The sequence below is a fragment of the Rhynchophorus ferrugineus genome, unplaced genomic scaffold (genome assembly GCF_030347505.1).
Source record: "Rhynchophorus ferrugineus isolate W39M unplaced genomic scaffold, kcgeb_rfMv2 rfM6, whole genome shotgun sequence".
In the NCBI taxonomy this organism is placed as follows: domain Eukaryota; kingdom Metazoa; phylum Arthropoda; class Insecta; order Coleoptera; family Curculionidae; genus Rhynchophorus; species Rhynchophorus ferrugineus.
The window spans coordinates 9,955,537-9,983,246 of NW_027472585.1; the positions used below are offsets into that span (position 1 = coordinate 9,955,537).

Sequence of the window (27,710 nt, forward strand, 5' to 3'; positions counted from 1 at the left end):
TATTATACTAATGGCAGATTACACCATTTAATTCTTGCCTGTGCAACGACACAAATTGCTATTGGTTTTTCGTATATATGGTATAATTATTTTGTAGGAAATGTATTATTATGAAGATACTGCATGCAAGGGTATACTGCAGTTAATATTTTGAACTAATATACATTATTTTTAATTTTTAAATGGATTTTGTATTGATCCTCTTTTGCTCATATAAATATCCCTTCAATAAAACAACCATGACAATATATGACATCAGCACATCGCAATGTTGCCGCATTAACCTCTAATTATCATGTTTAATGATTTGAAAAAATCTGTATCAAGTGACAACAGGATCGACTAGTACCAACACAAATAGACATTTGGTTACAAATTCCGACACATTAGAGAGCATATATCTCTTTTTAACTAGGGTAAAATTCAACGGAAGTATCTGCCTTGATATTAAAACGAATTTAACGTTTTTACAAAGTGTATTTAGCTGTATATTCGACATTATCTATCACATGCATTGACTGGTTTATTGAAAGAAAAATATACGTACTACATGCAGCCCTTGTGCTCGGTACTTCTTTGAATCGCCGTTCAACAAGTATTCTCTTCTTTCCTTAAAATAAAATAATATTTCGAAGTAAATTGATAGTTCTTGTGTTTTAAACCTCTTCACATTTCCTTACTTGTGCTTATGGGTACTGAATTGTATGAAACACGTTTAAAAATTTCAGAAATTACAAAATCATCTGTCGTCCATTTCTGGAGAATCAGAAAGTATCCAGGTCGTCACTTCCCCATTTTGGGTTACAATACCATAATCAGCACAAATAGTCTACTAATGTATTGGGCGTGGAACTAGTATGTCTGCTGGAGAGGGCAAATCGAAGACCTTAAATCAAACACATCTAACGATTTTAATATCATTAAGAACTTATCCTGCAGAACACTTAATATTTATTACTTGTTGATATTATAGACCTGCCTTGAGAATGACACTGGGATTCTTTAAATATAGTTCGACAACTAGCAAGCAATGCCCTACTTTTATAGGATCACTTAAATTTCAAAGAATTAGACTGGCTCCCAAAGAAAATTTATTTATTTTAAGAATTGTTTCCAGGACTATCCGCCGCTGTCGCACAGACACTTCTATGGTCGGTGCTTCCAAAAGATAAAAATATTTCATCGCAAATCGATCAAACATAATTGATGCACCTCCTATCGTACAAGAACCAATATGTTTCACATCTGAACCGGCATAAACTTTGCCTTAGCCATCATCAATTTTTCTTTATTATTATTCTTTTGGAAAATCAATAATCTACCAGTGGACAATAAGTATTATTGTTTCATTTTCGGTATATAATATATAACATAATATAATATACATATAATATATAAATATCCTTACATGTAGAAGATTACTTCAGTAAGTGATCTGCTGTACAATTTATAATATAAATCTTATTCTAGATACTATTCTAACTTATTTTAAAGTGTGTCCTAACTTATTCTAATGACTATTGTAACTTATTCTAGAAATTATTAAATTTCACTCTATGTGTCTATTAACCAGTTCGTATGGTAGTTTGTGTTTGAGCTTACCCACTTCACTGTCACACACACACACATTTAACTTTTTGGCGAGTGCATTAGGATTCACTAATAGTCTTTCATAGTACTTCGCACTAGCACTTCGAACCACATTCGTTATGAGGTTCTATGTGGATATTGCGTTGAATCAGTTTGTTGGACACCTAGAATGGGGCATCGACAATGACTCGCAACACTTTATTCTGGGACCCAAATGGGCCTAAGTATTAACTTATGCAGCAAAACCTTCTTATCTAATGATCATTTGATATTTGATCAATCATAATTACGCCCTATCAGCCAATACATTTGGTTTAGTTTAAGTCTTTAGTTGTTTGCGTTTTGTCACTATATGTTTTTTCTAACTCAGACGTCGATCAAAATGCATTCCCAGATATTTAACGCTGTCTGCTTGCGGGAGTTCATGATTATTTTATTTTACTGATACTTACTGATGATTACTGATGCCATATGGGTAGATTTTGTCTCATTTGCTTTGATATGCCACCCTTTCAACCACAATTCGACTTTGTTAAGATGAAGTTGGAGGTTTTTTGTGGTTGAATCATCAAAATAAATCGGACATTAACGACTTACAATAAGAAATATTTAAATTATTTCTATAAATCCGAATTGGGAGGTAGTTTGACGTATGGCTGCAAGACTTCTACAAGGGTATAAGCATCTTTCATCATTTATAGATCATAGTGTATATAATGGTGCAACTTGAGCGGCATCTGCTGTAAGATCAACGCAAGTTTCAGCCCATCAAAAATGGCTTCTTTTCTCCTGTTACCTCTTTAGGAAAGAAAGATTTATAACTGAAATTAAACATCAGCCTGTTTTTCACCGGTTAGAGAGACCTCTAAGATCCTATTCTGAGGAGCCAAGGCTAGTTTCCCATGTTTTGATAAAATACAGAAATTAATTAACCATCAGAAGAAGTCGTAGCTTAACTCATTCATTGAGGGATGTGTTATTGCCTGAAAACCTCACCAAATTGTTTGATTTTCTCAAAAAAATCGGCCTCTGTTTGAAAATCTGATTTTAACCTGTAGATAACTTGATTTTACATGATGTTTATCTATACACAGTATTATTATTTATTTGTTTTCCCAGATATTTATTTTGTCTCGATGTTTGTTGTATAGATTTGAACTTAAGGATGCTGGTTTTCTCTTCATAAATATCCATATTTTTGGGCAAAAGTTTTTTGACCGATAATATATCGATTTTTGTTTAAATGTTTTGCCAATATTTTTCGATATTTTTCCAAATCAAAAGTTAAAATTACTTCTTAAACGTTATAAAAAACATTTTTATTGCTTTTAATAAACCTTTGTAATTACTTTTTACTACTTTTATTATTTTTTAAAATACTTAGAAAATATCAATACTTTTATTTTTTCTTACAATTATCGATATGTATATGTATGTATCGAACTACCGATTTTTTGCTCATCAGCCGACGCCCTTAGCTGATCTATCTTTTTTTTAATTATAAGCAATATAACTATTGATTGGCCCTGTGTTATTGTTTTGGAATTCTTTAGTGCGCGCAACTGACGGATATTAAGTTTTTATTAATAATCCTTGGCCAGTGGTGATACTCTCTAAAAAATGTTACAGAATTAGAAACTCTAAATAAATAATATAAATCAATCAATCAATCTTTTGAGACACCTTATATGAAGTTAGTACTTCTAAAATATTTTATACAGTGATCTAAATATTGTAAACACAACAATATATTTGTTTCGGCGTGGCCATATGGTTATTACCATAACTTTATGACTTCAATAGCTCTCAAACTTCTTATATATTACATCAACATATCTGATATTTTAAATTTTAAAAGTATTACATGATAAACTTTCACAAAAGTACTACCAAACTGAAATCAATGAAATAAATAATATTACGGATTATAAGCCGAAGGTAGATTATAGTTTATAATTTGAAAAAATATTAACAATTGACGTAATCAACATGAAACCAGCGAAAAGTAAACCATTTAGCGTCACAAAAACACCAGCAATGTGATAATAACAATGTATTGTTTCGAACGCCGATTACAGCTTGCTGATATCACCTATTTCATAAAGTGGACTTAATCCCCGAGAAAAACCAACAAAAACGCTACCGTTGGGACCATAAATAATAAGATTTCGATATAGCTGACGCCGATAAGGGTGTACCAACATAATAATTGGCCGGATAAAAATCGGTGGCAAGTAATAATAAATCATTTATTACAAAATATCAATAGAAGCGGCGCGGCAGTCGCACCTTTCGGTGACTGATTCAGGCGGGCCTTTCAAATAAGCCCTACGATAATTTGTTATGTCGACTGTCCGACCATTTGGTGGCACGAAATGACAACCATGTGGTTATAAGTCACTGCGATCGAGTCAGCATTGCGTCTAAGCTGATATCTGATAGCGACTCCAGTCGTTATTAGAATGACGAATCGGTTGGTGTTCTTTCGGCTTCTGGAGTACTACCTACTAGCAAATACAAACAAAAATATAGCCGAGATTTATTAAGAGTATTGTTACGTTTATTAATTACTTTGTAGTGTAATCTTTTATTATATTGCTGGAGCGGCAGATTTGAAAATGGAGCTCAGTCTCTCAGAGCTTTCGTTACTGGTAAATACAGAAAAATTCAGAACACTGAGGATTCGCATTTCTGTTTTGGTTCGAGAGTTACGAATTAACAAGGGTTTATTTAATAGACCCTACTTCTAATTATTTTCCAAGACTTGCATTAGAGATATCAGAAAGTAGTGTTTTTAACAGTTAATCTGAAATGGTATCCATGTTAGTGGTGCTACGATACAGTAGGCGATTCAAGGGTCAATCAATGTACATGAAGTTCTGAAGATAAATTAATTTTTCTTATCTAGACCAAAGACTTGTCTCCTATATTTGGAAAATAAGGAAAAAAGAGATGGTCAAGATTATGAAAACTATAGGGAAATAAGAACATTAACAATTTCTAAAAACTGTTGATAATAAAGCAAATCCGGCTAAGGATGCGTTGGAAGCAATTGGATGGAAAATATTATCGCACCCGCCGTACCCTCCAGACCTTGTCCCGTCCGACTATCAACTGTTCATCGTCAATGCGCACTTGGAGAGCAACACTTCGCTAATTTATACATACTAATCAATAATACTAAATAGAAAACAGTTATTCTATGAGGAGATTGCAATTGAGATTGAAAGTATCAAAAGGAAACCATGAAAATCAGTATCAGAAGGAATAAAAATAAACTATTTAAAGTTCAAAAATGAATATATATATATATATATATATATATATATATATATATATATATATATATACAAGGACATGCTGGGCTGGGTGCAATGAAGGCAAATATAGAAGAAACATGAATTAAAGCTTAAGAAGATGAAGAGAAAGACGAAACTGTGAAAATGATAGTGAACTGTTGGAAAAGTGCTGACATTGAACATGGAAATGGATGGGCTGAAGAGAAAAGAGGACGACAGGAAGGAGGTATTCAAAAGAAATTTGATGACGACAAATGGAGAGTGAGAGATGTGGTCACGAGGGCGATGGAAAGAATTGGGAACGAACTTACAGAAAAAGATCAAAAAAATTCAAACAAAGTAAAAGGGAAGGAACACAGAAACATGACAGCTGGGTTGATTGGTACAATGGTAAAGGCGATAGGACGGTCCTCCCGCTGTTGCGATAGTCGCGGATTCGAATCCTGCTGGGGCATGGTCTTAAATTAATGTTTTTGATTGTTTAACATTTGTGATTGTCCTTAGGCCAAAGTGCAAAATCCGATAAGAAAAATAATCCCAGTCACGCCAGTATTCACGCTGGGTAAGACCGGATAGCTTAATGCTAAAGACCGTGATTCGGAGCTCTAGTTGGTAAGAAGGAGACTTTAGAGTATATTACAAAAACAAACTAATGGTTAAATCTTTTAAAGTAAAGATTACAAAGTTGTGGACAATGGCAATGCGAAACATGCAAGTATTGACCACTAAGAAGCAAGGATTTAAACATTTTAAGTTAAATATGCAATCTCATATAGATGCAGTTCCGTCCAACTATACCTCCAGAAAAATAGTCTTTTTGCTTCAAAAATAATTAAACTAGCATAAACTAAGGGTCCTTATTGGTTGTGGTTGAACAATTCGCTTTTATCCAACTAGGACATCCAAAAACTCCCTGAAAGACAATCTGAGAAGGTTATCGGTGACCGTGTGTGAGTTCTAACGCCTACGAATGGCTAACACGGCCGCGTTGCTCGCTACTGTTCACTAATATCGCCTCGCTTTTTACGCCTTTTGCAGCGCGGTCCGATCTAGATTTCGCGTTCCTTCTCACCAACCTGACACTTGGCCGTGGGGTGTTGAACGCAGCCAGCACAGTTCCATTTTTTCTTTTTAATTTGCCACAATCGTCCGATCTCTCATATATCGGCGACGAGAAAAAATAATTTGTTAAATAAGAATTTAGAAAGGAAACCCGTAATGACCATGCTAATAACAATGTTGAGCAATTTTAATTTTCGTTTGAAAATACATTATTTACCGAGATCTGTTGATCTACCTGTGTTTTAGAAAGCAAACAATTTGCTCTATACATTTTCTAGTTAATAATTACTGGTTATATTATATTATACACCACGGATCGATCACCGTTACTACCAACTTACTGTGATAAAACTTATAGTGATGCTGCTTCGTCATATCCAAAAATGACTGTTAGAAAAATGATTTACATAAACAATGACCAAAAAAGTTCAAAGACCAAATTAATCAAACGGAATTCAAACTCTCAAAAAACTTTCATATAATATAGCAATTTATGAATCAAATGTTCATAGACGTTCACATTTTCTTTATTAGTCTCCTAGAACGTCAACAATCTGCTCGTGGGCAATAAGTATTATTATAGATTTTAAGTTGTATAATATAAAGCTAAAAAGAAAAATTATAAATATAAAGCGATGCAAGAACCTAGAATATTTGCACACAGTAAACACGATTTTAGTGTTTTACTTTGTTACCACAATATTAATATTTGAGATTAGTTCAATTCGATTCCTCAGAAATCATCAGAATAATAAAAATGTCTCAGTCTAAGTCAATATTTATAGAGATAACGCGTTTGAACAAAACACTGTCATGGAACCAATACTACTAGATAACGCATAGAAAGTCAGAAGATGTAACCTAAACCACGTGCTTAGCTAAAATTATTATTGCTAAATGCAATTAATAAATCTATCACAGATCTCTAACGAATGTTAAAACCCACTGCACAACTTACTTGAGTTTTGAATATATAACAAATGTCCGGTTCATTTATTTTGTAACTGTTAATTGCCATCGAACCCCAGCATAGAATTTCTTCTGTTATCGAGTCTTATGCAAATGTTTTTAAACCATATTACAGCTGATGCTTTGTCTTGTAACGGTATGGCCGCGAGATGAGATGTCTAAACATAGTATACTGACATCGAGGTTCACCCAAGAACTGGAAATCCAAAAACTTGGGAAAATATATTACCTTTGATTGAAGATGTAATTAGATTTTAATAACTTAAAATGAGTTCTAGCTTTATAGTGTGTTGTACTAAATGTTTTATCTAAATAAAATTTTTGAATTACATCGATGAACTAGTTTTTCCGCAAAAAATTAATGACTTAAGGGTATGAGGAATGATTTCATCAGAAAATCAACTTGCTGGGTTCAAGGCAAGTGCGTGATACCAGTAAAAAAACTATGAAAGAAACTTTGACAGCTTTTGGAAAAGAAAATTCAAAAAATAAGCACCTAATTTGACTTCTAAATTTGTATATATCCAAACTGTTGTACTATTTTAATATATTCGATGTTACATTATAACTGCAACATCACGTTAGAGAAGCAGAGCAGATCACACTCAAAATGAAATAATTGTACTGATTAGTAAGAATATATTCCCAAATTGACCCAAGATTAAAAAGTTGACATATTTAAAAAAATCTTTACGAGCATTTAAACTTCGTGCTCTTGATACTTTGACAGTGACAGGTTTAGATATATTGTTCAACAGCTGCATAAATCAGCACCTATAGATCAAAAAATGTATTCATCAATTTCTTAGCACACAGTCCATTCGTTTTTAACCTTTGGCCTTGGGTTTGGATTTGAGTTTGTCGAGTAGGCTTTTTGTGCTTCAAGTATTTGTTCATTGTAGTCGGTTCATCATATCGCCTTATATCACGCTTATCATTTTCATCACGCCTTATATTAAAAGTTTAATTTAATATCGATTTTTGATAAGTTTTGATACACTAACAAGTATTCTCAGTGGTTTTAAAAAAGCACTAAGGTACGAAATTCGATGTCAGTATATCATGTTGAGATATCTCATCTCGCGGAGACAACGCTACAAGACAAAGCATCAGCTATAATATGGTTTAAAGCCACATGCTGGTGCAAAATATGTTGACATGTTTCATTTAACATTCATTAGTGAAAAATTGGTAAATTGATTTAAAACGTTTTCAAATTCCTTATTGGTCTGTTTGATAATGTCGTAAATCTCCAATAATATCAATTTGCAACATACCTATAGGTTTCCTAAAAATATTATCGAACAAATCGATTAGAGTATATGAGGATTTGTAGAAAATGTATAGTGCTTCTAATAAAACAGCCAATGCACGTCATAGATGACGTCGAACATACTGACAAATGTAATATATAAAAATGTTTTGTTTACAAAATATATTTTAAAATTTAAATATATTTTAAATTTTAAAATTTAAAAAAACATTTTAAACTCGGAACGGATTTTTCCTTCTCGTTTTACCGTAATTAAAAACAGCAGAATGCTGATTGATGTATCGGAATATCCAACCAAATCTCAAATGCTCGATTTGGGTTAGTACGTATCGACATTGTTGTCGAATGTCTACAAAATTCTTCAAAATATTAGTTATATTAATTATGGATTACAATTTTGATGACATGCATTGGCCGTTTTATTAGATAGACTATAAGTTAACGGTTTGATTTAATATAATTTTGGTTCTAAAAAATGCATTAATACAGCATTATAAATACATTAATAATTCATAATTAATAATAATAATAATTAATAATTCATATTTCGTTCTTTTTGCTACATATATATATATATATATATATATATATATATTTCAAATATACAACATTTCAAATCTTGAATTAGTTTTTTAAAAAGCGAATATTTCTAAATCATTCGTGTTACACCCTGTAGAAAGCGTCTTCGCCGTTTGTCAATTGGATGCATTTATACTATTAGTTTTAACAAGGTCTTAAACTACCCCCTACGTTAGCACGAGGCTGGTCCGGTCCGAGACGACAGCGATCCTCGAACGTAAAAGAAGAAAAGAGAGGAGGAACGGAACAATGCCACGACCGACCGCCTCACCGTCTGTCGCTTGCTTAATTAACGAATATTACGAACGAAATCGGCAGTCAATCGAGAAAATAGCCTCGCAGCTCTGCCCTCGCCCCTTGGAACCCCCACCCGAGGCCCATTTATCTCTTCGTCTTGTCCGCATTATGGGTCGTTCGAGGATCGATGTAATTCTAATTTATCTAATTGCCGCAGAGCGTGGGGTTCTGGTCCTTGAACTCGGCTTAATCCGACTGTGCACTGGTCATATCGATCGAATAGGTACCTATGCAGTACCAGTCTAACACGTGTTATTAAAAATACTGCAATTTCATTCTGTACTCGACTTGTTCACCATAAGATTATCATATAAAAATTGCATAGAAATTAAACGATATTGTTTTTTAAAATATTTTTTGTAAAGTCCAATTAATAACAACGAGGGTTTATCCGCTCTGGACCTACTATTTAACATGGGCTCCGAACCACGATACTCGACATTAAGCTGGCAAGTGACCAACTTAGAAATCATCCCTGAGGACATCTGGTCTTACCCAGCCTGTTTACTGGTGTGACTGAAATGGTTATTCCTTATTGGATTTTTCACTGTTGCCTATAAAGATATTTAAAATTACAATCACAAATTTAAAGTAGATCCATGCACCAGCAGAATTCGAAATCGTGAAGTAGGACGACCCTCCTGTAGCCTTGACCACTGCTCCAACCAAACCAAAGCTAGGACAATAACAAATATTAAACAATCACAAAGATAAATTTACGACCATGCTCCAAAAGGATTCAAACCCGTGATTTCACAACAGTAGCTGCACCGTCATGTCGCCTTTATGAAGAGTATTGTTATGTTTATACGAAAAATCAAATGGACTTGAAACGTCATATAACAGGTCCCAACAAATATGGCTGTACCATAATTGTTTCGCTATATTTTAAAGTCTTTTTTGCCAATTAAGGTTTATCTGGACTGAACCTACTGTTTAACGTGAACTTCGAACTACGGTCCTCGGCATTGAACCTACCGACTGTCGAGTATTCACGTTCATCCAATTCACATTCTCCAATCTATAACATGAAATCGGCCCTTAATCGAAGTTAATTTCTTATCAATTTCAGTAGACTAGTTTATAACAGCAAATATTTTTGTTATTTTATTTAAAATCCATTAGTCAAATTGCTATTGATGTAATATAGAATATAAAAGCTGATAATACATTAATTGAATCAATTATATACATATATTTATTATACTATATTTTCTGTAAAATAATTTTAACACTTGATATCTTATTTATATTTATTTACACTAAATTGTTTCAATTTAAATGAAAAAATCTAATAACATCTAAATACCAAAACCAATAGCACAGGAACTAGTAAACAACTTAAAAACACAATATGTTTCATTCCATTTTATCAAATATTTGAAATATTTTCTGTATTCTTTATAGAAAATATGTATATGTAGATATTTTAATTTATTATCGCAAAATATAAATATTATATATTGTACAATTGGAATGATATTTAATACTTATAATTATTTTTTTCAAAATGAAATCATTACAAAGGGTTTTTGCAAATAATGGAATGTAATATTTATGATAATTTATGAAAAATTCTTAAGGAGATCTTTAGAAAGAAAAAATTGTATTTAGATAAAACATTTAGCACAACCCATTATAAAGCTAGAACTCATTTTTAGTTCTTAAAATCTAATTACGTCGTCAATCAAAGATACGTAAAATATTTCCCCAAGTTTTTGGATTTCCAGTTCTTGGGTGAACCTCGATGTCAGTATACTATGTTTAGATATCTCATCTCGCGGTGATAACGTTACAAGACAAAGCGTCAGCTCTAATATGTTTTAAAAACATTTGCATAAGACTCGATAACAGAAGAAAATCCATACTGGGGTTCGATGGCAATTAACAGTGACAAAATAAATGAATCGGACATTTGTTAATTGATTGCTGCTCTAACGAAACAAAATCTCTTAAAAATCATATTTTGGAATTAATAATTACTTGCAGCTCCGACATTGCTCAGTTTTGTTTCCGCAAGATTTTCTTAATTTGAAAAAAAATTGTAAAAATCATTTGGTTTAATATATAGCATAGAACACTCACAAGTTCTACACTGAATGAATTATAGATTTACTTGATAAATTACAAAAGGTTAACGATAAAAATAATACATGATTATTGTTTAGTAAATTGAAAATAGATTGGTATAAACTCGTCTTGAAAAAACATTAAATAAACCTAAATTATTTTCCGTCAAACTATTCTTCTGTTACCATTTCGGTTCTGTATGGGTATATCTGGAATTTAAATGACGAGCTGCTTAAGGTTATTAGAGAACCCTTCGTCTCAATTATTACACTACATGGACAAAAAGATCCACCTCACATAATGTGCACTACGTATTTTCGGTAAACAAACATATAACATTATTATTAACTCTACTAAAACGACCATTTCTAAAACTTTAAACTAATACTCATATATTTGATGTATATATTAATTTTATTCAATTAAATATTATTAGCTCGTTATACTCAAAATTAAGAAAAATATATCGGTGTCATGTCAACAGAATAAGACGAAATAAAAAGCAAAACGACAACACTTTTACCTGAATATTGTTACAGAAGAATCCGATGCCATAAGTCATTTTTCAATAATTTAACGAAAATAAAAATTGTATTTCCTACACCAGAAATAAAAGAAATATATAGTTTTTAAATTGCTTTTATTTTTCAACCCCAATATACTTTAAGATTACATGAAAATCTGTCATTTACTTCAAATGTACTACAAAAGTTTAGAGCGATTTTATTGAAACAACCTTTATTATTTCTAAAACAATATACCGTATAATACATCCGTCAAGAAAATATAACAAACGAGGACGTAAAAGAGAAAAACTAAAGGGCCTAAGACTAATTGTGATGAATGTGTCATAGAAATACTTCAGAAGAAACGAAAGATCCCGGCCGAAGCAAGAAGACTGAGCAAGAGGAAAAAATTGAAGAACTCTGTATATTCTAAATATAATAAGTAATAATAAAATATATGCACAATAATTTGCCAAAGGGCTTTTTATTACAAAAACTACGAATTTGCTGTAAAATCTAGTTTATTCAAAGAAAGAAGAGGCGACTTATTGAACGGCGATACAAAGAGGTACAGAGGGTGAAAACAGACCAACCCGTCTCATTTCTTCATCATTCATGTACTTAAAAAACACATGGGCATGGATGGATAATCTGGGCCATATTACATAACACCTTTCATTTCAGTTATTTTCAGCTTTTCATTTCAGTTTCTTTCAGTTATTTCGTCTGGAAAGCTTTTAGTTGTTACAATATTTGTTTTTGAGTTTCGGCTTTCGCCTTCGTCAGCCGGTTTGCCTTTGAAAATGTTCAGAATGGTACTTTTTTACCTAAATTTAGAATAGTATTCTCTATGAAATGATCTTCCAAGTTTTGATGACTCGAGATTCCAATAGTCTACAGCTAATAATTTGTGCTATTATAATTCGCTTTTGATAGTCGTTCACCATGAACTGCAAACTTCTGTCCAAATTCCAGTAGACTATGTTAATTCACAGCAACTTCAATCTTTGGTGGCCTTAGACCTTCAACTGTAATGTTCGTCCGAGAATCATTGACCAGGAATGTTTTTAAAAGCTTCAATATTTCTTACTTGGAATAGTTTATGGATATTGGTCTTTGAGCACATTTAATCTACCTTTTGTAGCCTTACAACTACAACTGCAATACTTTTGCCCGTCATCCAGTTAACTACACCAATAAATGCTTCAAGTAACTATGGAATGATTACATGATTATAAAACAGCCATACAATCATCCCGAAATCACATCATATACCTTCTACTGTCCTACTACTTCTGTCTCAGACCGTATGGGGTAACTGTGATACTGTAATGTAACACACTGTAACACTTCGATAACTTATATAAAATAGGCGTAATTCTTTAAAAAGTTATAAAATAAAAGTCTAATAATGTAAACAGTTTGTTTATTGTTAAAAAAAAATATTTTCATTTTGATATTAAATTATTATTTGCGCTTAAATCATTATTTTTACAATCAGAACATAAAAATGTCTTAGTTTCGTCGTGGTAGACATTGCAAATAGGTTTTTTACATATACTGCACGATATTAAGTTTTCTATCCCGTAATAGATAAAAGCTGCATCTTTGATTTACATAATGTGGAATGTCTCTAGCAAGATTTTCTTGAATGTAATATTGCTATTCGCAAAAGATAAATTTATTGCAGATGTTACGGTTTTTTAAAAATTATTGTTGTTATGTTTCATGTTTAAAACGTTTGGAAGTTTAAGATCTTGTGCCAAATTTTGTAAAAAAAATGTCGTCGCCTACTTAGATCATTACATTTCCAATTAGGAAAGTGTTTAGTACATATTATACAGGCATTGAGTGCAGCCATATCAGTAATTTCCATAAATATCCTAAACGATCATCTTCTAGGTGAACAAACACATGAATATCCACGATGATACATGCATTGTGTGCATAGAATTTCGATACGCTGCTAAGCCGTGCTTAGTTTAACAAAAATATTACTATTTTATAAACTATTTAGAAAGAACATATATCTTTTGAAGCTAATATTTCACTATTTTTATATTTTATTAAAAATATCGATATTTTTTATACTAGTTGCAAAAAATTTATCGATTTTTTTTCTCAGATATATCGATATATCAATATTATTCGTTGCTCAACACCCTTAACCCACGTAATTAAATTAAGTTTCTCGTCGCAAAAACAACTGAATTCAACAATTTGTTTAAAAGTGGGCTTAGTGATATATTTTCTAGGATTATCTGGAGAAAAGAATGAATGAAATGAAAAGATGGGGAAAGGAATCAAAAAATAAATTGGAAAATTATTAAAAAGGAACCGTACCTAGGGTACCTAAAATACCCCCGCTCGGTCACGGAAAGGTTAATCAAAACATCTAAAAGAACATTAAATACAACTATTAACTAGAAAATGAATAAAAATTCTGATTCAAAAAAAGCTGATTGACATTAAAATTAAAAAAAGAATATTCCCAATATATACATTGATGACAACAAATTTGCTTTCTGGCCGACCCAGTTACCTGGGTTCAAACCGATAAATGATGCCGATAAATGTGCCAGTGATGCGCAAGGACGAATTGGTGGAAAATCGACCATCTGGCCACGGAATCGGGTCCGGTGTCGGACCTAGACGCCCACCCGTGTCAAAAATCAGGACATACTTTTCACCTTTGCCATTTTCCACGCAGGTGTTCGCCCACGTACGGCGTACCGATTTTTTCCATTAACCTCGATCCGCAACACGTGAAAAATACCACCGGCTCGAGAGCAGTTTGGCGAACGATAATTAACCAAAGTGAAATATAATTTAGACCGATAAGATTTCAACTGAATTTATGTTTTCGCGATACCCGATACACTTTTTTTCGCATGGTCACATAAATTGCTTTTGGTACGGGGCAGGGTCGTAATCAATATTTTTTCCCGCTCCCAGTTATCGTACTGCATTGCTCTTGAAGCATTCATTGCGCCGAGACAAACTCCCAAAAATCGCCGGCTAACAGCGTTGCTTTTTTTCCTGTCCGATTTTAACACTATTAACATCTTTAAATATTAATTATTATAGCTGTCATTGATTTACATATCTATTGGCCTCCGAATAACAACAATCAATCAACAATGTTTGTTATATTGAAGAAGGGATGTCGACATATGAACATATCAATTTTTTTGAAAATATATCGATATTTTTCGCCGATATTTTTTTGACCGACATATCGAAATTTTTTGAGCCGATATTATTCGATATTGTTTTCAAAAAAGTATCGATAGTTGTAATTAACAGTATCGAACTTTTAGTTGCAAAGTAAAATATTGATATTAAAAACCTAAGCCTTTCGAATGTGTGTATCGTAACATTTTGTTTGCCTATATGTTTTGTGATATTTTTAAAGTATCGATATATCGAAATATCGAGTATTTTGTGATACAATGACTGAGGATGGGTAGTGGATTTACCACGAAAATCTCAAACGCAAAAAATTAGGAGTTAGTCCAAAGGAACCATTCCTACTTAATAACTATATGATTTTTTTTGGCCTGGAACCGAGAAGGGGAATCCTGTTACGGATACCTGGTCAGGCAGACCCGCAGGAATAAGCGAGTTGGACTGGTGAGGTGGAGACTGCCTCTGAGCTACCCACCAAACCCCACCCTATCAGCTGATCCAATGACCCCAAGTGGTACTTCTTACTGTTAGTAAGGAGGGTGCCCGTAACCGGTAAGACCGTTATGAGGCACAAGGGACAGGCAAGGACGTGGCGTCGTTATCACACCACGCAGCTTGCGGTACATGAGTTAATCGCTCGCCGGAGAAGATCGAGACAATTTGGAGTTAGAGCTCGACGGGGAACTGTCGGCTGTGATAAAATAAGGCCACAAAGAGGCGAATGAGTTATTGGCCTAAAATATCAGCCAGCTCGCTAATACATCTATTGTCCGAGAGACGAAGAGTGGAGAAATATATCGAGTAGAGCTCGGATATAAAATCGTAAACTTGGGGGACGTCTGTTTCTCTATGAATTTAATTGTTCCTGACGAGCCAGGGGGCAGTGATTATTCTGCTGAGAATTTTGTTTGGAAATACTTGAGGACGTTCCAGCTAGCTAGGTGAGATGTATTTTAGATAAACACTAGAGCCGTATAGAAAGATTGATCGAACCAGCATCTTTTACAGGAGATATTTTATAGAGAGTGGAAGCCTGCTGGCCCGGTTGATAAGCGGGAACCGCAAATTAACAATACCTTGACCTTTATGGAGGGACTTTTGAATGTGGCAATTCCACCTAAACTTGCAATCGAGGACAAGACCGAGATAGGTGGCTTCTGCTGACCATGGAAAGAAGATGGCCTGGGTTTTCTGTGGGTTGACCTGCAACCTCCAGAAATGTAACCACTGGACCGTCTCATCGAGTGGTTTTTGGAATCTGCTTCAGATGTGCGTTGCGACTCTTAAAGAAGCAAAGTAAGCAGTGTCGTCTGCGTAAAAAGCTGCCTCAACTTGTGGTCTCCTAGGAATATCTGAAAGAAAAATATTAAATGGGGCGTGGGCCAGGGACGAGCCTTGTGGAACTCCTGCGTCAATGGTTTTCCGACTAGAGAGAATATCTTTAATCTTCACCTGGAACGATCATCCTGGCAGAAATTATTTGATAAGAGCTGTTAGGTCATCAGGTAGACATAATCCGATATGCATTTCGCCACTAATCTTTCGTGCTAAACCTTTCCAAATTCTTTGGTTAGTAATCTGTAATCTGTAATCTTAGCTCTGTAATCAGAAGGTGATGACTTAACTACATTTTTGGAGATAACTGCGATTAATACATTTTTCCATGTGGATGGAAAGTGTTGCAGCCTCAGAATGGCGTATTAATATTACTTAGTTCGGCGAGCTGCTTGTAGGGAAGATTTTTAAGTTGGGCTATGAGTTTTAGCGGGGAACTACAAACTTTATGAAGGGTATGACGTTTTGCGCCTTCCCCACGAGGCTTTTGGAGTTTTGATTTATGATTTTCGAGTCGATGTTTGAGTGGGATCTGTGACTTGATGTCTTCATCAATAATTATATGTTACAAATCTGTTACGCTACGAGACTGAAATATGAAAACAGTCATTGGCTTTAAGTGTGCTTGTGGGAAACTACAAACTATATAGATGGCTGCTCTTTTGCTTGATTCCATTCCTATTCCATAACAATTTATGAGTAGGAAGTATAAAATGAGGACCTCTGCAAGCCATCAGCATCAACACCATGACCCTGATTTTAAAAAAACAGGTAACCAAACGTATAGGTCGAGTCAATTAATGTTAAGTGAGATGTCAACCATTATATTTTACAAAAAGAAGAACACAGTATAGCACTATACTAACGTCAACGAGATCTTATTCATTTTAAAAAAAAAAAAAACCAAGGATAAATGCTGGAACTAAAACATGTTTTCTTCAACCTATTTGTTTTACTTAATCCAAAATTAAGAGGAACTGAACAGAAATGTTCATAATTGTTGTTTCTTTGTTGGACCTAGGTGAACTTAGGCCAAAAAAAGTGTATTTAATTAGCCTCTAAAGAGTGAAAGTGCAAATGGCTTATTGATATTTCAAAATTTATATCTCTTACTTATCTTACTATTTCTTAATCGCTCAATATAATTTCTAACAATATCAGTGAAACACTATTAAATAGTTTCGTGGTTTAGTTCGTGAATATTTGACAATGAATATTTTACAATATCCTTATCATACAATCAGAAGTGATCCATTTTCAACTATTTCGAAATTATAATATTTTGCACTAACTTATCCAGTAATAAATTTATATTTTCAAATTAAAAAAATAAGACGAAGAAAGAAGATTACTTGTTACGTTGGAAACACTATCATAATACTTATTTTAACCCCTGAATGTTAGTTTTTAGAAAAACATATAATATATAGAAATACATAATATATAGATTAGTTCTGAAACAAATCTGAGCTGAAATTAAAAAAAAATACCTTTATCAAATACATATGCTTTACTATTTGATATCTAGATTGTTTTAATATTTCTAAGCCACAACATATAAAAATAATTGTTCTATGGTTACATATAATATGCATATCAAATAGGTAGGACCCCAAAATGGACACTAAATCATAAATTTACTTATTTTTAACATACACTCTATATAAATCAGAACATAAATTAGTCAATTACAAAAGTATTTTTTTAAATAATATTGAATTAGTGAATCACATTTTTTTTTAAAAAAAAATGATTCCGTCATATCTAATTCCACAGCAAGAGTTAAAATAAATGGAGGAATAATGTTGGTGGAGATAACATACTATAATAAGAACTACTTCATTATTTGCATATATAAGATATTTTTAACAAAAAAATTGAACCGATTTCAAAAAATAAATATGGAACACACATTAAAAATTAAAAATTAATCAAACTTAGATTTTTAACACAAAAAAGAACGTTTTTAAATAAAATATGTACATAATAATCGTTGTAATAACTAAATGAACGTAAACAAAAAAAATTTAACCTATCTACTACACGTATTTTATATTCTACTATATACACACAGTTTAGCTTAATACCTACCTGAACCTATTTATCTCTTTACAATATATTAGGCACCGACTTCAAACTGATCACCTGGTACCTGGTAGTACTGGATGTACTTTATTCTTGCAATTATATTTTTAAATGTTCGTATAGGTAACAGTGGAAAATCTGACAAGGAATAACCATCCCAATCACGCCAGTAATCAGGCTGGGTAAGACCGGATGTTTTTTTGGATGGTCTCTTTGGTAGGTGCCCAGTCGGCAGGCTTAATGCCGAGGGCCGAACTACGGAGCCCAACTTAAACAATAGGTCCAGTACAGATAAATTCTCTTTGGTAAAAAGATCAAAAATATCTAAAAACTCAAATCTTGAATTTATTAGGGATTAATTAAGAATTTTTACATTGAAACTTTTATATTCTTTTTACTAAAGCGTATCACCTCTACTCCGTTCCTGTACCACCGCATCAAATGGGGATTGTATCCACTCTGTAACGCATATAACTGTACAAGAGGTCCAACCGAAGCCTATAAGTGATAGGTCTATAAATTTAATTAATACCTGAACCGAAATTGCGACTGTCACAACAACGAGAGGGCAAAAAAACATCACCGAAAACAAGGCAAAATATTGTTTCGTCGCGAATGAACCGTTCCGACCCAAAAAGACACGATACTTTGGGATGTTCTTCACACACCGTCGTCAAGAATTACCAGTTCATCGGGTGTGAGCAATCACTCTAAAGTAAACCCGTTATTTGTTTACTTATAGTTTGGATGGAAGAACCCAGATAAACTTTAATTATATCGATTTTGATAGTGGGACATATTTGGCTTCAGCTATATATAAGATGCCCATTTGTATCATTATTATTATTATCAATCATTATAAAAATCTCTTGGATATGAATGTAAGCTACACTGCAAGATGTTTAAATAATTATTTATAAGCAAAAGTACACTGACTCAACTAGACTGTTATTATTATAAAAACTTGTAATTTTTAACCGACTTCGAAAAATGAGGAGGTTTTAAGTTCGGCTGTATATATATATATATATTTTAATGTATGTTCGCCGATTTCTCCGTCAATTGTGAGTCGATTTTCAATATTATTCGAAAAAATGTACTTCCGATGTGGTCCCATTGGAAACAAATCAAAGGATTTTTTGGGGGGAAGGGGGGAAAACGGGAGAAACGCTCAAATTTCAAAGCACGTACAAAATTTTCACATATTTTTGATCTAAAATAATCAAATATTTGTGTATAATGTTATTGCTGAGCTGATGTGATGGAAAATCGGAATTTGTTCAATGCAATAGCCATTCAGTTTGCTTTTTAAGCACAAAATATAGTACATATGACATCGTAGAAATTATGTAGAAAATAGGATTCTATAATGTAAGTGTTAAAGCGTTTAACTCTAAATTGAAGGTCGCGACTTCGAGTCCCAGGGCGAACAATAATATTTGTTGTTCTAGTTTAGTTAGAATATTTGTCCAATCACCTCAATCAATGTTTCTTTATTCCTATCTTTCCTCATACGGGCTCCACCTTTACTTAGCCTACCCATTGTAATAGAAAAAATTCTAAATTTATATAACTGTTTGGATTTGGCACGTAGCACTTTATTTTCCAATCTTCAAAAGATAGCTATGTTGGATTTGCTAGTAATACCCCTGAGTTCGATACCACACTCCCTATGAGTTTTCTTAATTGACTTATACAGCAACATCTTATTATCCAAAGATAATTTATAGATAGGATAGGATTTACGCCCTATGAACCAACACATCTCGGTAAGCCCAAATTGTTTATGCTTTATTAGTACATGTTTCTTTCAAATTAAGCCTCGATCCAGACGATATCAAATCCAGATTCCCAGATATTTAACAATGTCTACTCGCGGAAGCTCATGATTATTAAGAGTTACCGGAGGACAAATCCTTCTATACAGGATGAACGCCAGTGAGTAAATTTTATCTCATTCGCCTTGATACGCCATGTTTTCAACCACAGAAGTATATGGTTGAGATGAACTTGGAGATTCCTTGTAGCTTCAATCTTATATCATCTGGTTTGACTGGTTTCCATTGATATTTGCAGAATAAGAAAAACGAGAAACTTCAATGTCTATATCAGCGAATATAACGCTTCATCACTAGACATCAGATTGATCAAAGTGTCTGACGCTCATATTGAACACCATGTCTATCTCCAAGCAGTGATGAGACGACATCTGATGCTGTTCTAAATGAGCATTTAGAGTTGAAAATCAGTTTTAAAAAAACATTTAAAGATACAACTGTATAATAGTTGAACAACCAGTCAACGCCTCAATCATAAGAAATGATGTCTTCTCCGAAGCTGATATAGCTATCAGTCAAAAACCTAACCATTACAATCTGTGTCTTTATATTCCTTATTTATATCGTTACTGTATCAATTACAGAAAACCTGAAATATCATTTTTTTTGTAGACTAACCAACGCAGTTGAGAGCTGATAGAAAGTCAATAAATAGTTTTTTGTTAGACATTTTGTCAAAGAAATAAAAGAATATGGATTGCTTACTCGTTCATTCCATAAACGCCATGTTTTCAACCACAGAAGTATATGGTTGAGATGAACTTGGAGATTCCTTGTAGCTTCAATCTTATATCATCTGGTTTAACTGGTTTCCATTGATATTTGCAGAATAAGAAAAACGAGAAACTTCAATGTCTATATCAGCGAATATAACGCTTCATCACTGGACATCAGATTGATCAAAGTGTCTGACGCTCATATTGAACACCATGTCTATCTCCAAGCAGTGATGAGACGACATCTGAAGCTGTTCTAAATGAGCGTTTAGAGTTGAAAATCAGTTTAAAAAAAACATTTAAAGATACAACTGTATAATAGTTGAACAACTGGTCAACGCCTCAATCATAAGAAATGATGTCTTCTCCGAAGCTGATATAGCTATCAGTCAAAAACCTAACCATTACAATATGTGTCTTTATATTCCTTATTTATATCGTTACTGTATCAATTACAGAAAACCTGAAATATCTTTTTTTTTTGTAGCCTAACCAACGCAGTTGAGAGCTGATAGAAAGTCAATAAATAGTTTTTTGTTAGACATTTTGTCAAAGAAATAAAAGAATATGGATTGCTTACTCGTTCATTCCATAAACGCCATGTTTTCAACCACAGAAGTATATGGTTGAGATGAACTTGGAGATTCCTTGTAGCTTCAATCTTATATCATCTGGTTTAACTGGTTTCCATTGATATTTGCAGAATAAGAAAAACGAGAAACTTCAATGTCTATATCAGCGAATATAACGCTTCATCACTGGACATCAGATTGATCAAAGTGTCTGACGCTCATATTGAACACCATGTCTATCTCCAAGCAGTGATGAGACGACATCTGAAGCTGTTCTAAATGAGCGTTTAGAGTTGAAAATCAGTTTAAAAAAAACATTTAAAGATACAACTGTATAATAGTTGAACAACTGGTCAACGCCTCAATCATAAGAAATGATGTCTTCTCCGAAGCTGATATAGCTATCAGTCAAAAACCTAACCATTACAATCTGTATCTTTAAATTCCTTATTTATATTGTTACTGTATCCATTACAGAAAACCTGAAATATCATTTTTTTGTAGACTAACCAACACAGTTGAGAGCTGATAGAAAGTCAATAAATAGTTTTTTGTTAGACATTTTGTCAAAGAAATAAAAGAATTTGGATTGCTTACTCGTTCATTCCATAAACGCCATGTTTTCAATCACAGAAGTATATGGTTGAGATGAACTTGGAAGTTCCTTGTAGCTTCTTATCAAAAGTTTGAGATATATCGAGATATGTAGACTAGCATTTTTTCCCGTTTAAGTTTTTATTAATTTGATTAGTCAATCCGTAAACTTGCTCTATTCTTCCGTGTTTGTTACGGAAACTAAATTGATGTTCTGTATTGATTTTTTTTTCTGCGACTACTTTGTGCCTCTTGATGTATAGTTTCTCGAAACCTTGAACATCACAGGTAACAGGCTTGTAGGATGATAGGAGGAAACGTCTTCCGACTTTTTCCCTTGTCAAGTGCTAGAAAAGTAGTTACTCCTAACATGACATTATTAAATATTATTAACTTGAAACACTTTTTGATAGTTCCTGTAAAATCATTCCAAGTATTAAATCGAATTTGATATAGCATTTGCATTTGTATAGCAACTTTCCGCATTACTATTAGAAGATGGCAACTTGAGAGTGATTTTTTTTGTTTTTGCTTAAACACTTTATAGCATTACAAGATAGAGACTGATCTGTGTTGTTTACTCTTCACTCTGATAATTATTACTATTACTTGAAATTTAACTGTAAATAACATTTTTGAATCACTTCTTCACATATTTTTTAATAAATAAGATAAACAGACAAAGTTGTTTTTCTATTGTATATCCTTTTTCATTTCTTTCCTTGAGATATTAATAATAACAGCTAATTTTATTTTTCATATTCATTTGACACACAGTTCGATATAAATAATAAATCTGACAAAAAATTTATAAATAAGCAATAAATATTTATTGATTTTTTAAAATATCCTTTAAGATCAATAATATATTAGTCTTATTTCGATATATTTTTCCAGTAATGATAACTTGTAGAATATATAAACAGAATTTACTAAACATAATAATTAATATCAACCAATTTATGGATAATATACCGTAGATTGCCAGGATTCGAAATATAAATTACAAATATAATTACCTTTAAAAAATTAAAATCTAAATTTCTCACTCATATCGCAGAGCATTATCTAATTTTCAACCAATACTCTGCTGTTGGTGGAGCGGGATTTGGAATAATATTCACTAAATCTTCCCACAGTTGATGATTAGCCACAGCTGTTCTGGCATCGGACAATATTAGTCTCTTATTTTTCATTTAGTTTTCTATGATCTGGATGTATGTTCCTCAGACCTGTTCGCTGTGTCTTGTGAGGAATTCCTTCACCTCTCATTCGATGGATATGTTAAAACCACTGCACTGTACGGTTCTGAATTGATTGGTCAACTGAACATTGATTGGCACATTTTAAACTAATGATTTTTCCTTTCCTTTCTAATATGATCTCACAAAGAAATGTAAAATTTGCTTTAAGTGCCGAATTTGGAATACCTCAAGCTTACAAAAGTACATTTGTGAGCTTGACAGATACTATACTGTCTAGGAGCCATGCAGAAAAAGGAAAAGGCGAATATTGGTTATAATATTTCCTATTACATAATTGTTATAATCTTCCACATGTACCATCTTAGAGAGGCAAGCTCGTGCAACCCGATTCAGTTTAGTACTTGAGCGATAGATGTCACTTTCTTCTCCTCTTATTGATACCAAGTACTTGAACTCCCACATATCTTCTGGATGCCATTAAGATTAACAATTAATTCTCAAGTCATATGGCTCTACAGTGAGAACTACATCATGAAGAGCTAGAAGCCTAAACATCAATTTCAACCTATAGAACATTATCATCAGCGAACATCAGATTGATCAAGGAGTTTTTAGCATCATATTGTACACCATGTCTAATTTTAAAATATTTTCGCATAATTGCATCCATCACTATGTTGAAAAGCAATGATGAGTCAACGTCTGAAGGAGTTTAATAATTTTTAAAATAAAATGTTGAGCTTCCGAAGCAGCCCAAAGCGACAGTAAGTGTTTGCAGTTGAAAAATCAGTTTAAAAAGAAACAACATTCATGTTCATAAAGATTCATGTCTTCTTTGAACCTAAAGCTTGATGACTCAAAAATGTAACCATTACAATCTGTGTGTTTAAGCCCCTTTTTTCTTTTGAGAACTGACATAGATGGGAGTTTAAAGCACAGTTGAGAACTGAGGGAGAGTCAATAAATAGTTTTGTTGTTAGATATGTTTCGCAAAGAAAAGAAAATCGGATTGCTCACTCGTTTATATAAAAAAATTCATATTCTTATATTATATGTATATTATTATTATGGGATAAACAACGAATGAACAACCAATCTATCAAACTATTTTATTTTTATACACCATAACAATTCTGACAATATCTATAAATCGTCTAATAAATCTATGTACAGTTTTATACAACAGTTGCGTCTAATCTGTTAATACTACTCATTTATTAGGACAAAACTAATATGTATAACCCTCATAATATACATATTAAATATAATACGATATGTATATCGTTGAAATTAGATCCAGTATTTACCTCAATACCATATTACTTTATTTATTCAATAATTTCCGGATACGTCAAATGGGTTCTGTATCGTCGATCTAAAACCAATATATTTGAAAAGAAAATCTTTTAATATTGATCAGACATCGATCATGTTAAAACATTTTTAACAATATCTTCGTGTTTACACTAAAAATTTACATCATAGAACAGTATAAATATTATTTAAATTTAAAAAAATATATTAGTTCTAATTAATTTTCTAGACGTTGAATATATCGCGTGCGTGTGTATATATTGAACGTTTCGAATTTTATTAGAATATTTATTCGGTTAAATCTCCAGCACAGTATTACAATAGAATATCACAAAAATCAGCATATTAACACTTTCGGACCAATTCTCGTTATGCAACCAAACAATCGCTCGACCTTGTCGAAGGACGGGCATCCTTCGCGATCAATGTTTCTAAACTCTCACTATTTTTCGAGAATCATACGTACACTTCGCCTCGTTTTGAAGCAGTGGCATTTTGTGAAACCGCGGAGATCTTCCTCAGTTTGGGAGCTGTTTCCGCGACTGCTTGAGGACCTCCTAGTGAATTCAGTGAGTTTGGTGCCGATGCGCTAGGAGTTAATGTCGAGTCAGCGTCAACATTCCCCGTAAGCTTGGACGAAGATGGTATCAGAGACGTGGATCCGTCTCTGCTATGTTTGGCCTCCAACGACCTCTTCGATGTGACGGAGGCTGTTGTGTTGGACGCGTTTGAACCGATGGAATCTTTGGAATGGTGCGAGAAGTCGGATGTGCCCGACGAACCGCTGTGGGTTCCTTGGTCGTCGTCCTGATGATTGTCCTGTGCAAGTTCCGTCAGAGTCAGCGGTTGGGTGGGGCTGATTGGCTTCGGGTGCTCGAATGCCTGGATAAAAGTAGGGTTTTTAACGCTCTGTACTTCGAAAGCTCTAGCGACAAGCGGACTGTTCCTCGCCGAATTGATTCCCAACTGGGTGAGTTGGGATACCGTCATGGGCACGCTAACCGGTGTCGTCAGCAAGGGTCCCAATGTTGGTGATAAGACGGCTTGAGCTAAGGCTGCCGTACCTGGCGAGTTGGCGTGTAAGGTATTGTTTACAGATCCAGTGCCATCAAGCTCTTGTATAGGTGAGAGTACAACCTACAAGAAGTGATAAAACGTTGATAAAAGCGTGAATGTCAAGCAACTAAATTAAAGCCCTACATATTCTACGTAATCAAGCAAATATTCAAACATTTAAATAATTTCAACTTCCTTTCACCTTTTATTGATACTTAAATACACGTTAGCGCCAAATAGTGTCAAAAATCAGATGTGCAAACGTACCAAAAATGTTGGAAAAAGAAATAGTTTTGTATCAGTAGCGCTTTTTGTATAATAACTAAAAAAGGTTTAACTTAAAAATTAAACAGGACTATCCGTACTTTTCAAAATAGTTTCGTAATAGTGGCAGAAAATAAGGCATTCTAGATTTAAACGAATGTAGGAAAGAACAAACTGAATATTATTGTTGAGGAATACACAATGAAGAAGCTGCAATTTGCAATTTTTATATGACATGACCAGGATAATGATTAAAGCTCAAGTGTTGTTAACAAGCAATACATGTTGACAATACTTATTAAAATTATCTACAGATTTCTGCAAATTCAATTAAAGCAAAAAATGAAGATTACTAACATATATATGACGGAACTATTTTATCCTTCCTTCAAACAGCACACGTTAAAATGTTATAACAATCCGATGTTGAGTTTAAAAATTGCAGTTGTTTTACTAAAACAACTGAACACAATAATTGAGCAAGGGAATAGATATATAACAAAATGCCTTAAAAGCCAATTTTTTTTATTTTACCAAGATAGTCACAATTATATCACAGGCATATTAAAATGATGGACAAGTTAAATAAACTATGTCTCGAAATACTTTTTCACCCACCATATAGCTCAGAAGAGTCCTGGCTCAAGTAAAGAAGTTATTGTCGAAGTTCAAGCATACTTTAAATGTAAGAAGACAAATCGTTCTACAAAATTGTTAGACATAAAAATAGAGGAGCATTGGGTTGAATGTATCAGTACTGAAGGGGAGTATTTTAATTCAAACAGTGTATTGTTACTTTTATATACCCGAAACCTCATTTTTTTTATCTTAATGTGTACGCTAATATTTAAAATAATTAATGAGGAAATATAAACAATCTAAGAATAGTATGTCTCTTATTTTGTCAATCGATGTCCCACAATAAAATGTTAACACTTTTACATTGTCAATAAATAACTAAGATAACAGGAAAACGGACTATTCACTTTGAAAAGCTACCAAAAACTTAAAAAATTACCTTCAAACCAAACAAAAATGAATTTGAATGGACACCAATGGAAGTCATCAATGTTATAAAAATAGACATCAACCAAAAGAAAGCACTGAGCTATGACTTAATTACCGAATAAATACTGCAAAGTCTCCCAGAAGGAAGGGAGTAATAAAACTTAATTAATACAGCATTTTGACTAAAATAAGTCCAGATGATGATAGAAATAATTATGATCCCAACACCACGAAAAACACTATTGCTGTAGATAATAGCTAAGATTAAGAGCTAAGAAATTTCCATTGAAAAGATTAAAATAAATTATTTCAAAACTCTTACCATAAGTTTGTTGAATGTTTAGAGTCAAATAAGAGGAAGCCAATTGTACAATGAAACAAGCTAACGTAAGTATACCATGGGAAAGTGTATAGATATCATTCCTTTATATACTACACATATGATATACCACAAATGGTAAATATCACCATTTCAAATTTGATGATGTTACTGCGATACCTGTTGGAAACAATAGCCAGGAAGTAACCATAAAATTACCATAGGCGAGTAACAATATAAATAACTGGACTAGGACTGGGGATGAAAAGTTAATGAAAAAAAATCGCCGCATATTGAATTTACTTATAATCAAAATGTACATACATAAGAATTAATAACACTGTCATCTTGTATATATATATATATATATATATATATATATATATATATATATATATATATATATTGGGATAAGCATCAATACAAAATTTTGATGGAAAGAACGCATTAAAAAGAAAAGAAAAAAAACTTAATTTGAGATAAAAAAATGTTATTTCTTAATTGTATGAAAGCCATTAAAAGAAATGGCATTCAATCGTATTTTTTTATAGAAAATCTGTTCTGATTAAT

At 32.9% G+C, this 27,710-nt stretch overlaps 2 protein-coding genes across 3 annotated transcripts in view; one reads left to right on the forward strand and one right to left on the reverse strand.

The window, feature by feature from the left end:
- LOC143199141 (ATP-dependent DNA helicase Pif1-like) overlaps positions 1–27,710 on the forward strand; it is a 346,278-nt gene that overhangs the window by 105,458 nt on the left and 213,110 nt on the right. The window lies entirely within an intron of this gene.
- The window catches only part of Best2 (bestrophin family protein), a 104,956-nt gene continuing 101,520 nt past the window's right edge, over positions 24,275–27,710 (reverse strand). For both annotated transcript variants that reach the window (XM_076408915.1, XM_076408914.1), the window contains exon 11: positions 24,275–25,630. In XM_076408915.1, coding sequence (XP_076265030.1) covers positions 24,950–25,630 — 681 coding nt within the window. In that variant the 3' untranslated portion in view covers positions 24,275–24,949. The remainder of the gene's footprint in view (positions 25,631–27,710) is intronic.